Source organism: Dipteris shenzhenensis, chromosome 20 (assembly GCF_047967505.1).
Source record: "Dipteris shenzhenensis isolate YYH24624 ecotype China chromosome 20, Dip_SZ_1.0, whole genome shotgun sequence".
Classification (NCBI taxonomy): domain Eukaryota; kingdom Viridiplantae; phylum Streptophyta; class Polypodiopsida; order Gleicheniales; family Dipteridaceae; genus Dipteris; species Dipteris shenzhenensis.
In genome coordinates, this window is record NC_141615.1 from 31,005,570 (window position 1) to 31,023,349 (window position 17,780).

General features: G+C 43.2%; 1 protein-coding gene across 1 annotated transcript in view; it reads left to right on the forward strand.

The window, feature by feature from the left end:
* The first annotated feature begins 6,550 nt into the window (after nt 1–6,550).
* Nucleotides 6,551–17,780, forward strand: part of LOC147889531 (uncharacterized) — a 41,978-nt gene continuing 30,748 nt past the window's right edge. Inside the window, exons 1-3 of the mRNA XM_087391269.1 lie at nt 6,551–6,633; nt 6,821–6,883; nt 6,954–7,021. Of these exons, the coding sequence (XP_087247395.1) occupies nt 6,551–6,633; nt 6,821–6,883; nt 6,954–7,021 (214 nt within the window). The remainder of the gene's footprint in view (nt 6,634–6,820; nt 6,884–6,953; nt 7,022–17,780) is intronic.

Here is a 17,780-nt window from a genome sequence, read left to right on the forward strand (position 1 = left end):
ATTTGAGTATTGTACATAACTGGGGTAAAGGCACAGTGACCTTTAACCCCCACAAAATCTATGTCTAGGATCTTATGCTAGCAAAGGTGCCCAAGGGTCAAGGTTCACAAAAATGGAATAGACCAAACACATATCACATGGCCTACATCATATGGTGACCAGAGGTGATTTACAAAAGACAAAACATATGACATTCTTTTTGGAGTACAACTCTAGGCAGAGAACCTCAAAATTTGACCAAGTGATGATAAACAAAAATGCAAAGACATGTTGCTCAAAAGGCAAAGTCCTTGTCTTCTACTACAAAGTTGGATGCTTCTTTTGCTGATGGAGTTCTTCCTTCAGCCAAATTTGCTTTGTAGTTGATATAGCCCTTCTTCACAAGAAATGCTTCATTCTCTTTGGAGTTGTTGTTCTTCATGGAATAACACACTCCCTTTTCCAATTGTAGCCAAAGGAACTTAATAAGCAAGATATATTTGAAGCATTTCCCTTGTGCACCAAATACTGTGTGAAGATGATCCCAAGCTTCATGTGAAGTTTCAAAGCCATCAATGTGGTGAATGTATGAGTCACTTAATCCCAAAGCAATGATAGCAAGAGCCTTCTTGTCTTTGATCAACCAATCAACTTCTTCTTTTGTAGGCTTCTTTTCCTTTCCATTCACAACATTCCATATCCCCTTTTTCATAAGCACAAACTTAGCTTTTGTTTGCCAAGTATGGAAACTAGTTCCATCAAAGTTCTCTACTTGCTCAGGCTTAGTCATGTTTACAATTCAAGTACTCATAAATCATGGTCAAAGAGAATCACATAGTCATCATTCTAAATGCAAAGTATAAGGACACTCATGAGCTCTATGACTGAGTTCTACTACTCAAGTACAATCAAAACAATGAAAGTTTGCAGAGTAAATAATAGAAGCCCCAAACTTATGGTGATTGCTCAACACCCTTTGACCAAAATATGAAGAATTCTACCAGCAGAGACCAAGGTAGATTGGAGGGTGCAATTCAGACACATAAAACATGAACTGAGGGGGCTTTTAAAGCAAAAATAACACTAGTATACCAGACCAAGGCTACCAGCAAGAAGAGGCACAATGTTGCGCCAAGTTGCCATATAGAAGCTTAGCAAAATCGACTGGTTTTTTGTCTATTTCTCCTTAAATGCTTAAGCAAACAAGCTCAAACTTCTTCAGCAGCTTGCTTGTAGCGTCGCCCAACTCGTGCTCAGAGGAATTATCAAATAGTCAAGGCATTGGGTAGAATTGTGTGAAAGTTCGTCGAGCGAAGAAGCTATCAACACGGGCGTATGTAACAAGTTGGGATGGCCTCTCATGTGAGTATCAACAATCAACAATACTGAGTTGTACAGATATCCTCTTGCTATCAGCAATCGACAATACTGAGTTGCACAAATATCCTCTTGTTCAACAAGGTCATAAACACTCAGGAATGGCTAGATGTAATCTTTTGTCCTCTAAGGCTCTCAACGATCTTTTGGCTCACTGGATATAATCTTTTAGCCTCTAAGGCTCTCAGGAATTGCTGAGTTTTCACAAATGTAATCTCTTTTGTTCAATTTTTTCTCCATGAGGCTCTCAGTACAAATTGTTGTTAATTTTCATATAAACCACTCAGCAATGGTTTAGTTATCCTTGCTGGATGTAATCTTTTGGCCTCTAAGGCTCTCAAAAATTGTTGAGTTTTTATAAATGTAATATCTTTTGTTCAATTTTTGCTCCATAAGGCTCTTAGTATAAATTGTTGCTAATTTTTATATAAATTGTTATTGGATGTAGATGTAATCTTTTTTGCTCAATTTTTACTCGAGAATTATAGTTGATTATCTGGATGGCACCACCGGGCCTCCAATCACTTTGTGTCGGTTTGGCTTGAATAATTATTTGGATGGCAATGTTGGGTCTCCAGTTACCATAGTGGCTCAAAATACTTTTGCCCTCATTTAGGATTTATTGCAACAAAGACTAAAATACAAGTAAAGTGTAGGACTATATTTTCCTTGGTTTAGGACCAAAATAGCATTAAAATAGCTCCAACAACCACCACGGTGGTTGCATGGAGATACATCTAGAAAAATACAATTAAACTTTTAGAAAATGCAATTAATGATATGGCCCTTGACGGGTCCCCTCTAGGGGCAAGGGCGATATCGACATGCATTATACAATATCCAGGATGCCACTAGACAAATATGGCATGTGGATATGGCCCTTGCCCCTAAAGTGGACCCCTCAAGAGCCATAGCGACAATTGCATTTTCCTTGGCTGCACAAGGAAATACATTTTTCTTGGTGGTTTTCATAGATCTCCTTCTGTTTTGCAGCGTAGTGGTCATCATAGAACTCCTTTTAACTCCGTAACTCTAAGAACCAATGCAGTGGTCACTCCAAGACAACCTTGAATTTTCATGATCTGCATCAACGCACTGTGCCTGGTGATAGGTGGAAAAGCTGCAGCAAAATGTTGTGCGATGATAAATTGTCAAGCCACTGCACTGTGCGAAGTAGGGCAGAGTTGCATAATGTAGTCAAGCTAGAGACTATGCTACGCGAAGTAGGACAGAGCTACCGTGTGTTGAGCTCTGCAATGTTTAGAATGATAGATTGTCTCATTATTATGCCAGCGCGGCATCATGACATTGAGAAGATTTTCGATGAGAGCACGAGTCCACCCCAAATTCAAAATCTCAACTAAGAGCAGTCGCGTTGCGACCCCGAAATTGTTCCGCGATTGGCTACATCCAAGCAAACGTTGACCCACTACATATATAGATACCAGGTAGAAAGGGGTTGAAGGACTAAGTAAATATATAAAAGGCAGAAAGACGTTAAAGAATAAAACAAAGCATTAATTCATTAGGTACAAATTAATTTGGTATAAAGTAAAAACTATAAAGGAATATCTGTAAAGACCAAAGGCCATATAAAATTTTAACAGTAATAAGCAAAACACGAATAAGAATAATAACCAAAGGCATTCCATGTAATCACTCATAGGTGTGTAGAGGAAGTAGAGAATGAAGAAGGAGTCGACGGAGAACTCCAATGAGCTCAAGATAGCCAGTTAGGAGAGCATTGAAGCACAAATGAACTAGGAGTACGAGCTTGATGAAAATTGTGAGCATGAGCCACACAGCAAATCGACAACAGCTGAAATCAAGACCCTCATCGTGAGAATCAAATGTGGGCATTAATTATCAGTTGGTAGGCTATTTAAACAAGCAGCCTCAATATTGGCATATCTCCTGCAACTCTCATGAAGCACATGAAGTTAACACCCCGTGCGGAGCAGGTAGACATGACCACAAAAGTAGAGTGTATAACGTAGGTTTGTGAGATATAATATGTCAACACAATATCATATGCAGTAAAGAACAAAATACTAGCAACCATCATTCCGAATGCACTTAGTTATAGAGGTAGCTGAGAGGCCAAATCACTAACTATACGCAAACTTACTTGCACGCAAATGAGAGCCCATGCACCAATACACAAATGCTAGCACAACTCCATTAAAGCTTACAAGGTCATATAGCGATACACCCCCACTATCTGATAAACAGCACAAGCCGAGGACATTGCCAATTACTACATATCTAGTCAACATGGCAAAGCCGGTGATTGTCAAGACACCTACCAATTTGGTGGAGGGAGGAAAAAAGGATGAGGCCACATGTGAAATACTAAAGAATAGATGGACAGAAAACATCAATGCAGAACTCGTAGACCTTGTGGAAGCAAGCAAATTGGCAACCACAATGCACATATCGACACAAAAGTATCTGTGTGGAGTTTGAAGCCACAAAGAACTATGTAGCTACGAAGAAAGGAGACACCAAAGTTCTCAGCAAGAAAGCCAGGTCTTGAGAGCTTGAGGCAACACAAAGGAGTAAACAAACCCCATGTGGTTGCCATGAGTTCGTCTTCATGCCAGAGCCGAAGATTGAGCCATCATACCTGTGATGTTCCACCATGTGATTCTCTTACAAAGAAGCATAAATGGAATGAGTGACTAAGCACGAGCAAAGAAAAGAGAAGCAAGCAAAAGGCATCATACCGGTTGCTATGCACTGAGTAAACCGGCCGGCCAAGAAAGGGCAAGCAAAGAGTGCATATCACAAATCAAAAAGTGAATATGTTGCATATTGTTAAAAGTACATTCATAGCAAAAGGACAGCACAGTACCTGGAAAGAAGCCATGTGAATGTTGTAGAAGGGAGAGCGAGTGCCAGTCACCACAAAATCCAATGGAGCAGAATCCAAGATCGGTGAGGTATGGGGAGCACAGTGAACTAAGGCTAGCAACCCGTATGCACAGTATAAGGCCGGACACCAGGCTCACACCAAGACTCCAATGCAAAAGGCAAATGATTGGAAATGTTTGCAAAGGTTGCAAGCAACCAGGAGGCTATGGGTAAATGCAATCCATCTTCAAGACTAAGAATGGAATCTAAAACATAGGATATTTAATTACAATAGCAAAAAGGAAATTAATACGTAGGAAATTTACAACATAGAAAATTTAAATTTAATGGGCCAATAAAGAAATTTTATTCAAGGGAATATATTAAGGAGTATCAAAAATTAATCAAAGGACAACCAAAGATTTTTTGGGCAGTCCATACATCTTATGCCTCTAACACACGATTATATTGTACGATTGAACCAATTCATAAAGAGCAATCCTTACTAAACATTTGAGCCTAAGAGCATGAAAACACCATGCATCTATTGCATTGATGGTACGTATTTGTCAAGAGTTAGAGGAGGTTAACTTAATTATATGTCAATACTTGTAGAGGGAAAACGTAAACTATAAGTCTAGCCTTATAAAAGGAAAAAACTATATGTCCATAGTTATAAAAATAAAAAAGAGAAAAAGAGAAACAACAAAGGGGACAATTTACCTATATGTCCATACTTATAAATTATAAACATAAAATAATTGATAAACTAACCAACAAAACATATTAAATACCAAGGATACTTAACCGACAACACCAGCTTAAACTAAGAGGTCATAAAAAGCCAAAGATATTACTACCAGGGCAATCATGAAGAATGCTCCAAGGTTGACACAAATTTTTATGAAATCAGCCCAATCATACATCCATAGTGTGCCAATGAGCTAGCTAATAAAAGAACAATCTTAACAAATCAAACTAATCCAAGCCATATGTAAATAAAATATATTTGCAACAATCCTAGTGATAGCACTACTTCTTCAGATATGATCACCCAGTAGATCACTCATCAATCAAAGCGATGACAGCCTGCATAAAACAGAAAAAGCATCCAACAAAGTACATGTGAGCATTAGTGGCCAATCAGATAAAAAACTGTGATTTCTATAATTCACTTGGTAAAGTGCAAGCTAGCCGTGCAAAAGTGTGTGTGTGTGTGTGAGAGAGAGAGAGAGAGAGAGAGAGAGAGAGAGAATGTGTGTGTTTATGTATATATGTGTATGTGATTATGTGAGTGTGATTATGCCATATATGCATGTGAGTGGGTGAGTGAGTGAGTGAGTGAGTGAGTGTGTGTGTGTGTGTGTGTGTGTGTGTGTGTGTGTGTGTGTGTGTGTGTGAGAACATAAAATTCACAAAAGTGCTGAATGGAGATTCAAATACAAAGGTTGTTCCATAATATGCTATGGTGTTCTATTTCATTGGCATACATGTGATTTGGGGTGCCATTTGATTTCTCTATAAATTGCAAGAGGGCTTGAGTATGTGCATGTGTATGCATCTCCTAAAATTATTCACCTTGACAAAAGCATCTAATATTTTGGATGGAAATTTGGATGTGCATACGTATGATTTGGACTTTCTCTTTAAGGTTGTGTTGGAAACAACACTCATCTCAGTAACCTTCACCTCACAAAACTCCAAGCTAACCCAATCCAAAATAGCTCCAATCTTTTCAGCTCACTTCAAAGAGTGACGTGTATAGTTTTTGGAGTGTTCATTTGGAGTTATTGAGTGGACTTACAAACTTATCTTCTAATATTTTGAATTGCAAAACATGGACAAAAAGCGTTTGATATCTCCTTCAATATTAACAGGCCTTGATAAACAACTCACATTCCTTAAAAGGGAGATTGATAAACATAGAGATATTTTGAGATGAGAAAAGCATGGCAAAGTCGTGGTTCCAAAACTTAAAATACTATTTGTTTGAACTTAGTCTTCAATCCCACCAATTTTACACAAGTTCACTCATACCAAATTTACACAAAGTTCTCTCTCTCTCTCTCTCTCTCTCTCTCTCTCTCTCTCTCTCTTGTCACCGCATGTCCCTTTTGTGCACAGCGTGCTCTACTCCAAGTGACGGCTCGTCGCCGCCCATGTAGCATGCGCACCACGTTTCATTGCCACCACGTGGTCCGTCGTCCACATGACCAGCCCCGTTTCCTTCTGACCTATCGCCACCACGCGTCCGTGCGAAGCGTGCTCTGCCACGTGTAGCATGGCCCATCGTCGCCCACATGTGTTCCATTGCCACACCACGTGGCCCACCCCGTCACCCATGTGGCCCACTCAAACTTCAGAGCCATTGTTGTCGCCACGTGTCCTCGCACCCGCAACCCTCAAGACTCCTCCATGCGGCAGGTTTGTGTATAGCCTCCTTAAAGATAGAGAAGAGATAGAGATAGAGAGCGATGGAGAAGAGATAGATATAGAGAAGAAAGCCCTTATGTAGGAGCCTTGTGTCATCCACCAACTCTTTGACTTAGATGATAGGACCCTTAGCTTAAAGAGTGTTATCAGCGTGATAACGTTATTCTAAATTCTGCAGGAGTTTTGTTCAAATGCAGAGTAGTCGGGAAGCTACCCGCCTGTTCGAGCTGTTTGTCCTCAGGTTGTGCCCAGCTTTTCTTCCCCTGCCTTTGTTTTAAGATGTCTGCTAATTGTTTGTTTCTTGGGTTCAGAACTTTACGCTTGGAAGAAATGCAGACATCCAGTGCCAAGCTTCTTTTTGGTTTCCAACAGGAAGTAGGTAGGCGCTCCTAAAATGAAAAGACATGCAAAAAACTCGTCTGCCTTCCGTTGAACACTTTAGTGATATTCATCTCGTGAAAGCAAGAAACTGGGGTTAAACTGCAGTATAATGAGGTCAGATTGTCACATAATTCCAAGTGTGTGTGTATTTTTATGTATGTACAGAGAATCCAAAGACTTAATCCATATGGCCCTATAAAGTTTCCTAAGACTTATGGCCATATGCCTAATCCATATAAATTTTCTTTTTTCAAAAGGGCATACGTAGGAAGTGCTAAGCGCATCTCAAAATATGAGACTCTATGAATGAAACATTGTTTTGAACTGAAGAACGGTTCTCAAGCATGGTCTGCGGTTGGAACAAAATCACAAGTTGTGCACCCCCTTTGCCTAGGAAGAGAAAAGAAAACGTTTTGCATCCAAATGTAAACACAATCTCCATGGTGGTGGAACTTTTCTTGTGAAGATATGTATTACAGTTTGGGCAGCTTGCAATTGCTAAGGTGAAACATGGTCACATAAAAGAGCATGGACAATCTATGTTTCAATATTTAACGCTTCTCTCTCTCTCTCTCTCTACCTATCTATCTGTAGACACACACACGTGCACCAATGCAAGTGTTTCAATAATTAACGCTTTGAGCTGTGTGTGTCTCTCTCTTATAACGTTTTATTTTCTTAAATGTGATGTTGCAAAAAATTACCACCTAGTACAATCTATCTTTTCACCTGATGATACTTGGAGCGAGAGAGAGAGAGAGAGAGAGAGAGAGAGAGATTCATAAGTTCTCCAAGGTAATGGTAGGGATCGCACAAACATGATGTGTATGTGTATTATAAATTTAGCCTTCATGAGATAACCAACATCATGCAGATAGCCACCTTCATATGCCCCTAGGTTAACATCTCTATCTCTCTAAAGGCAATTATACCCAGGTGGAGGAGGATGGCTGCAAGAATTGCACCAAGCTTGAGATGATTTGACACTTAAGAGGCTGGGGGGAAGAATGTGAGAGTGTGGTGACATTGTCATTGTAGATGGTCTGCCCTCTCAAGAGCATCTCGATGTCTCTAGAGTTGATCCTGCAGTAGGAACATAGTCTAAGTAGAATATGATGGGCTTTTTGTCGGAAGACCAGGCTGATGAGAGAGAGAAGAAGAAGAAGAAGAAGAATATATTATCGTCCTCTGAAGACCAAAAATCGGCCTATGGGACCTAAAACAATACAAAACCTTACATACATAAAGACTCCTCCCTCAAAGGGGAGGGTAATAAGAGAAACTACCTTTATGTTTAGGTGAGTTTCTGTGCTTGAAAAGCTTAGATACAAATGTTCCTAAAGCTGAGGGTGACCCCTTATGTAACAAATCAGCCAGTCTGTTATGTCCTTCAAGAAGAGAGCTGAACTTTTTCCTAATGTGTGCATAGTAAGGGCATATCATTACCATGTGTTCTTCTGTTTCTGGCATACCCTGGTCACATAATTGGCATATTCTGCTCTCTCTTGGCATGTCTTTCCATCCTCCTATTTCAATTTGCAGCTGGTGTGATCGGGTGCGAAGTGAAGCCAAAGCCCTCCCCTTATGCATTGCCATAGGTGTGCAAATGTACTTCTGCGTGGCTGACTCCTCTGCCGTATAAGTGGGCCAATATGGGGGGTTGATAAATGTGCAGTAGTACTCGAACTTATCTCTATTTTTAGCTGTTTGCCATTTCCTGTGTAGTGCATTCAGCAGGTCACGATGAAAAGCATCTTCATCTACCTCCTCTGGTGAGTAGTTCAAGTACTCCTCTACCTCCCACTTCCTGAACCAATTTCTCAGATCTAGTGCCCATCCAGATGCCAAAATCTTGCTCTTGTTTGTCTTTTAGCCTTTCAGCATCCATGCCTTTGACCTTTGTAATGTATGTGAGTACCTTCTTTAAAGCATGTAACTCTATGGGTAAGCATCCTGTCTCTAGAAGTAGTAGAGAGTAGGGTGTAGTAGCCTTGATGCCAAGGTGTCTCCTAATAAAAGATTTCTGCATTTTTTCCAAATCATTCCATTTCGAGGATGATATACTCCCACCCCACACCTCTACTCCATAGAGCAGTGTCTGTATCACATATGCCCCAAAAATCATGTTTCGTACATGCCATCTTCTTGTATTGCTATTACTGCAGTCATTTTCAAATTGGTAATACTTTCCCTATCCTATCAAGTCTCCGTTGCACACAGCTGCTCCATTTATTATTGGCTGGAATTTCAATGCCTAGGTATTTGAATGAGTGCACTGTATCAACTGGTTGACCCATGTATGAGATTGAGGGGGGGTTGCTTGGCTGTATAGTTTTGACTGTCATGAGTTTAGTTTTGGTAACATTAACAGCCAACCCACTTTCCGAACAGAATATGCCGAGTATATCCATCATTTGTTGCATCTTGCTCTCACTATCAGTGAAAACAACCACATCATCTGCATAAAGAAGCAACCAAATCCACAAAACCTGCTAGGTTAAGACTGGACAATTCTCTTTTACATGCTTCTTTGTGCACCAATTCCTCAAGTCTATCAATGCACAAACCAAACAAGGTGGGTGAGAGCGGGCATCCTTGTTTGACCCCCATATTACTGTAGAATTCTTGTGACATCCCATCCTTACATTTCAGCTGGCATTTTACTTTCTCATAAAGTCTAAAGACAGTGAACCTTATCCCCTCGGGCACTTCTATGCATTGCATTCTCTCCCATAGCACGTCTCAAGGCACTGTATCAATAAAACAACAAAAGAGTGGCTTCCCCTTGAGGCGGCTTTCGTCCATCAAAACTCGGAGGGTGACTAGGTGATCCACCGTAGAGTGTTTGGGCCTGAAAGCCGCTTGAAAGAGGAGGTCCAAAATATGGCTTCAACCAAGCTACATGGAACACGTTGTGCATAGTCCAACTGTCTGGTAGGCCTAACTTCATTGAGACATCGTTGATCTTTTGAATAATAGGGAACGGTCCGAAGCTCCTGAAGGACAGCTTAGGGCATCGCTTGCCCACTTGCTTCAATTGTTGCTTGATAATGCGTAAATACACCCATTGACCCTCTTTATACTGGACATCTCGTTTGGATTTATTAGCTTGGCATGTATACGATGCTTGAGCTTTGGCGATGCGGCTTTTTACGGACTCTGTAATCTCTGCCATGGATTCGGTGGTTTTGTTGGCTTCAAGAGATGGATACACCATCCGGGTGAGGAGTGAGGTAAATCGCCATTCAAACGCCGCTTCATAAGGTGTGTGACCAATACTCGAAGAATAGGTATCGTTTATAATGGCCTGCACAAGTGGAAGAAACTGCTCCCACTTTCCCTGAGCATCATGACAAGATGATTTCAAAATATCAAATGCCATAACATTATAGTTTTCCGTCTCGTCATTCAATTGCGGACATCTGTAGCTTAGTACCAAAATTATCAAACAAGGCTCGCCAAAAGTTAGACGTAAACTTAGAGTCCCTGTCGGTTGTTATGGTCTTTGGCAACCCTCCAATGGGATACCAATACTTGATAAACAAATGAGCTACATCTTCAGCGCTGGCCGTTTGTTTGCAGGGAATGAGCATACAATATTTACTAAAGCGACAAACAATAGTACATTGAGTATTACACGTACTTGCGGATGCTGGAAGTGGTCCCACGAAATCCATACCTATGTCCTAGAAAGGACCGTCGGGGATTGGCAATGGCATAAGTAAGCCTGCCGCTTCCTTGTGGGAAGCCTTGACCTTTTGGCATATTTGACAATTTTGCACATAGCCGTATACGTCCTTTCGTATCTTTGGCCAATAGAAATAGCGTTCTAACTTCTCTAAAGTCCCGTTGATACCTCTGTGACCAGCGGTAAGGGCGTCATGGGCATCATGAAGAAGCAACTGTCGTTTGTCTTTGAGTACACAACCTTTTCTTATAGAAAAGCCAACCGTCCTCTAATGAGTAATGGCTTGGAGCAAGTGTCACGGCTAACTGAAACTGTGTGCCAAACTCTGCTGACTCCGTGTACTGTGCCTTCATGCTATCAAGATCCTTCCCTTTGATTTCGAGTACATTGGCTTGCTCAATGGTCTGGATGGAACCTTTCCGACTGAGAGCATCTGCAACGGGGTTGTTTTTGCCGGGAACGTACTCGATCATTTTCCCAAATTGCTGGAATATCTGACTCCACCGTTGCTGCCGATCACTCCATTGTGTACTAGGCATTGTTTGAAGCCACTTAAGGGCTTGGTGATCTGTCTTCACCATGAAGGTCCGTCCGTATAGGAAAGGTTTCCAATGTTTTGATGCCTGGATGACACCGAGGAGCTCTCTATCATACACTGAATAGTTCTTTTCGGCATCGTTAAGCTTTCTGATGTAGTATGCCACGGGCCTATCTTCTTGCTGTAAAACTGCCCCTATGGCGACATTGCTAGCGTCTGTGATTACCAGAAATGGATCATCCCAAGAGGCGATCTTCATAACTGGTGCTGTCGTGGCCAACCGTTGCAAGTCGTGGAAGGCCTGCAAAGCTTTGCCTGTGACTTGAACTTTTTGTCTGCGTGTCTTTACCCCCTTGAGTAAATCTGTAAGAGGGGCTGCGTATGTTGAGAAACCGCATGTGCAAGCAGTATGCTTGACACAAACCCACAAAGGATCGGATCTCCTAGGCAGTCGTGGGGATAGCCCAACTTGTGATAGCTTGGATCTTCTCAGGGTCCAATCGAATCCCTTGAGCACTAATGATGTAGCCCAAAGACTGAATTTCCAGCAATCCGAATTCACTTTTCTTTGCGTTGAGATATAGCTGGTTATCACGTAATAACTATAGGACACATCGCACATCCTTAATATGCTGCTCGGCTATTGCGGAAAAGATAAGGATATCATCGAGAAAGCTGAACAGGCACTTCCCAATATACTCTGCAAATACCCGGGACATCATCTTGTTGAATGTTGGTGGTGCATTCTTCAGACCAAAGGGCATGACGTCGGTTGGGAGGTAGTTGGGGTGGCAGATCGTCTCGAAGCATGATGCCTTTGAACTCTTGGAGGAGATCCACCATTGCTTGCCCCATCGGAGGAGCGGCTTGAACTATAGTGATCTGGCACTGGACATAGACAAGTGCACACATGGCACCCTTGCGGGCGGCGCGACCCACTCGTAATCCGGCGGGTTAAAGTTCGGAATGGTAAAACGTATGTTCGTGTCCAAACCTCGAATGAATTGCTTCATCTTGGCACTCTCCGTCACGCCCAACTGTTGCGCCAGTGTAATGACCTTATTACTGTATGTCAACACAGGCAAACCATTTTGGGAGAGACGAGCGAACTCATCCTCCAGGTTAAGCATATATTGGGGTGGGAGAAAATGGGCTTTGAGGTCAACCACAAACGTTGCCCAAACGAAATTCGTGTTAAAGGTTTTTGGGTCAATATGCTTACTAGCCCAATGCTGCCACTAAGTCACCGCCTCACCTGTAAGATGAGGGGCTGCAAGGTGGACTTTATCTTGCTCATCTTGAATCCACGCTAACGGAAAATGAGCTACAAACTGATGAATAAATTGCAAAATTGCTGAATGGTGACACTTACCATTATACTTAATAAAATTTGGAGTGGACCGAGTGAGTGGTGTTACCTTTGTCAATGGCAAAGCCGTGGCGGAGCTGGCCGCTGTGCTCAAACTTGCCTGCATAGCGGCTAACATCTGTTTGTGTTGGAGAAGCATCGCCTCTCAGTCTAGCTTTTGTTACCTCTCTGCTTGGGCGAGCTCTGCGCGTTGTAGTGCCTCCTCATTTTTGCATTCCTCACGCATCAACAAGAGCAGTTTTTCAAAATCTGTGGTTCCTCTTTCTTCCAGCGGCATTTTTGCTTCTTTTTCCTCCAGACGTTGTTTTGTCTGGTCCAGTTGTCTTCTGCTTTCTTCCAGCTGGGATGAATGTTCTTCGAGTTGTTGCAGCAAGACCCAATTCTGCTCTAGAAGGTTCGCCATCACTTCTTGAGCATTTGGCGGAAGCGTATCTTGTTGGTAGTCTTTCTCCTCTTCAAAGTCTTCGCGGTTGAAATCTTTTCTTGACTCTTCCATGGCGCTTGATTGTGTGTCCTTTCCGGACCTCAACACAACCATATACTCGCGGTAGTCAAGCTGGATACAGACCGAAGCTCTGATACCAATGTAGCATGCAACGGTTATCTGATCGTGTAATTCACAGTAAGACCTTCTTTAAACCTTTAGCAAGGAATGAGCGTTGTTTACCATAGAGAGAGAAAGGAGATGAGGGTAGAGAGAGAGTAGAGTTGACAACTGATTGGGTCCCTGTACCCACTGAGGGCCCCCTCCCCCAATCAGGGGAGAATTTGCTTTATACTTGGAGAACTGAGAAATACAAAGAACACTCTTCAAGAGAGCATGGAACACGCTTCTGAAGAGCTCACTGTGCACACATATAGCAGACCCAAAGACCTGAGAGGCAACGCCGACCAATACCGAGACCTTGATGCTGTCCACATTGACGATGTAGGACGCTTCTGCAAGGCAAGGAAGAGGCTTGTGCTGTCTACCGGAATGCAGGGTTACTACGTGAGTGAGAGAGTGAAAACTAGAAGTGATAGATCCTATGAGAGAACTGAGAGATGACTGAAATATAGAGCTGAGAGTGAGCTGTGTAAACTGTAAAAGAGAGTTGAGAAAGCTGAGGAAAGATAGAAAGAAAGAAAGAAAGAAAGAAAGAAATTTTATTAGAGTCTTCGGAAGACCGATGGGTCTATGAGATTGAAAGAAAACCTGATACAAATCACAGTAAGGGTGGAGCTACTTAAACGAGCATCATCACCCGTGCTGAACCCTAAGTCTGATCATACATAATCAAATACATCTGGATGTAACAATGAAAAGAGAAGGACTGGAGCGGAGCGGAGCGGAATCCTCCGTATGTCATGTCGCCCTGGTTGGTGCATAGTCGGTTATGGGACGCTGGCGCCCGTCAAGGGATGTTGTGCGTCTCGGTCTCGTGTGTCACGATCTGTGACGTATTCCTTTCTCTATATCTAGACTTATGGATGGTTTGATGAATGGACACTTGTGGAAGGGTATGCCCTTTCGACAGGACACTTCCTATGAGGCACAACCCTTCACAAGAGACATTCCTATTGTAATGTACCCTCTCATCAAGGGTCACACCCTTCACAAGGGGTACACACCTCTTCATGCACATACACTTTGGAGTACACACCTTTTCATGTGTGACTCTTCACTCTCTATATAAGAGAGGCCCAATTGTATGGATGACACACTACAGCTACACTACAGACACTCAAGTAATGCAAATATTCCTTGTTCTCTGCTATTTCGGTCTCCTTTTTGTTCCTTAGCACATTTCGAAATATAGTAAATCTAGGATTTCTTACAGTGGTATCAGAGCAAATTTCGCTCCTGCCTGTAGGAAATGCCCCCCACTCTCTATATAAGAGAGGCCCAATTGTATGGATGACACACTACAGCTACACTACAGACACTCAAGTAATACAAATATTCCTTGTTCTCTGCTATTTCGGTCTCCTTTTTGTTCCTTAGCACATTTCTAAATATAGTAAATCTAGGATTTCTTACAGTGGTATTAGAGCAAATTTCGCTCCTGCCTGTAGGAAATGCCCCCCACCTTCTAGCGCCGATCTGATAACATCTCTTTCCGCTAGAAGGATATCCGTGCACATTGTGCATGGAATGGAGAGAATGAGCGTAAAAATTTTTAGCGCCAACCCTGCCTAAAGTCATCAATGGCCTCTCCATCTCCCACACATCACGAGTTGATGTGAATGGACACGACAAAAATCGTGTCTTTTCATGTGCTTGGGCTGTCCCAAAACCAAGGGATGCACCTTTTCCACCATTGGACACACCTTTTGATGAAGAGTTTTGACTCCTCACCGAAGGGACACACCCCATCGTGGAAAAAAGGACACACCTCTTCATGTGGGGACACCCCTTTTAAAAACAGGGTCACACCCCTTCATGAAAAGGTACACCTATTCCAAGGGTCACACCCCTTCGAATCGGCACACCTTTTGGCACCAAGCACCTTATAAAAAGGGTACCTAGAGGGGCTAAAAAGGAAAACCCAGCCCCATACCTTAGGTCTAACCCTAGACTACCTAAGGGTCAAATAAACCCACCCTTTAATTTTTTGGGCAACCACCCAACATAGGCAGCCACAAACGAAAAAAAGGGACGCTCCATCTTGACGCCCGTACGGATTTCGTCAAGCAGGCTCGCCTCCCTATGCAGCCCCCCCCCCCTCGCCGGTTTGCTGCCCTGCCCCCTTGCCGGTTTGCTGCCCTGCCCCTCGCCGGTTTGCTGCCCTGGTTTCCTGCCAGTCCCTGCCAGCCTGCAGCGCTAGATCAGCGCCAGATTACCTGCCATTGCTGCCGCGCATCAGCCTTTGATAGCCCGCAGCCTGTTTCGCCAGCCCTCTATTGCGATCCAGCCTTGGTAGCCACAGCCTGCTGTTTCGCCATACGCAGCCTGCCCCCTCTTTTTCGCCACCTTACCTGCCAGATCAGCAGCGGTTCAGCCCCTCTATCGCGATGAAGACAGCCTGTGAAATTCGCCCTGTTGCTGCCTTCCAGTCCTGTCCAACCAGGCCGAGCTCTGTTCCTCGCATCCCACGGGCACTTGTTCTCTGAAATCAACGCAGGAAATCTGCCTTTTCTGCATCAAGCCTCAGCCAACGCCGCTATCTGCCTCGAAAGTCTACCCGGCACGTATTTCTGGTTCACACATCCACGAGGATTTGCAAGGACAGCAGTATGGACCTCCGGACAGCGATCTGCAAGCCTTTTCTACGCAACAAATTGGCAGATTAAATCAATGCCAGGTGGATTCTTTCCAGTCTACTTCTAAGGATTCTCTTGTCATTATCAAATTACAGCAAATGAAAGACGCTTCCTTAAAGCATGGAAACCCCTGGTAATTCACCCGTCCCTTCAAGGACACCTCAGGCATCATCTACCACACAATATCGTGTTCAGATTGCACAACCAGCCCATTTCGGAGCTTTGGCATCGTGGGTCTTCTGTGTCACGTGCCCTCCTAGTGATCTGGACCACATCCTATACCTTCTGCGTGAGGCACCTCAGTTACATTACTTCCTCAGCACAGTCCAGGTTGTGTTCCACGAGACACGAAGATACCCAGAACCCGATATTCCTCACGAGTTTGCTGTCCATCTTTGGAGAGATTTTTACCCCTCAGCTTCAGCATCTCCAGGGTACTCTCCACCTCTTTCAGCTCCCAGATATCCTCCTATACAGGTTGTACCTTCCCCAAGATAGTATTTACACTCTGAAGGCACTCCTTCTCTTGGATAACCTCCACTCCCGACAGCAGCTCCTTATCCTTTCTTAGATCCGTGGACTCTGCAACCTACTCCTGTACTCTCACGAGCAGTAACCTCAGTTCACCACATTGGTACTGGAGATTGATGGGTTAACTGATGATGATCGCCTTCATGCTTTCATCTCAGGCCTAAATCCCTCGTTACGCATTGATGTCCTTAAAGCAAACATCACCACCACAGCTGGCGCTATTGCTTACGCAGAGCGCATAACAGATTTTCAAAACACAGGGAAGCAGAGTGCTAATCGAACACAGAACTCTACTATGGCCAAAGGTGCTCGCCCTCAAGATAACCCTAGGTTTAGAAAAAACTCGGGTAATCAAGGTCAGCGACAGTCTCAAGATCCCCACAAGTCTCAGAAATCTTATGCTGGATTCCAATAGAAGCACTCCTCCAAGGATCACGCCTCTTCTTCTTCACAAAGTCATTACCGTCATCCCCAACATAAAGGTGCGACCACTGACAAGAAGAACAACTCCAGCAGAAAAGGATTTTGTACCATCTGTACAGGTGACCATAGATGGTTCGATTGTCCCAAGTGACCAAAGCAAAATTCCAATATGGAACCTAGCACTTTCCAAACAGAAGATGCTACCCCAGCACAAGACAAGACAGGCAAAGCTGTTCGAATGGCAAATACCATCCACCTGAGCCTTGCCAGCAACCCCGAACCGTCCCTGGCCAGTCAAGTACTTTGTGTTCAAGGATCGATTCGTGGAACAGCGGTCACTATCCTCATCGACAGTGGCTGCTCTCATAACTTCCTAGCTAGTTCTATGGTCGACAAACTTCGGTTGACCACCACTAGTCCTAGTCTCATGGACTATCAGATTGAACTCGCAAATGGAACTACCTTCTTGTGCAACACCAGGATTAAAAACTTGTCTTTTCGCATCCAACATTATACGGACAAGTTGAACTTCGACATCATGCCTCTTTCTTGGTACGATGTCATACTTGGACAACAGTGGCTCTACGACTATGATCCATCAATCAGTTTTCACTGCCATACTATCCAGTTTGTCCACCATGGAAAACTTATTGAGCTAACTGGTTCTAGGGACTCTCCTTCAACCCCAGTTGCCTCTGTCCTACAAGTAAAGAAGTGAGTTCGTAAACGTCAAGTAAAGACTTCACTTCTGTTGGTTATATCAGTAGAGGAGACACCAACAAAGGATCCTCATGAATACCTCAACCAACCTTTTTTCCAGCCCTACCTGGATATTTTTCCATAGGAATTGCCAAAGCAGTTACCACCTCGACGACCAGTGGATCACCCAATCGAACTTATTCCCGGCAGTAATCCACCGTCGAAACCTCCTTATCGGGTTTCTTACACTCAAAATGAAGAAATCC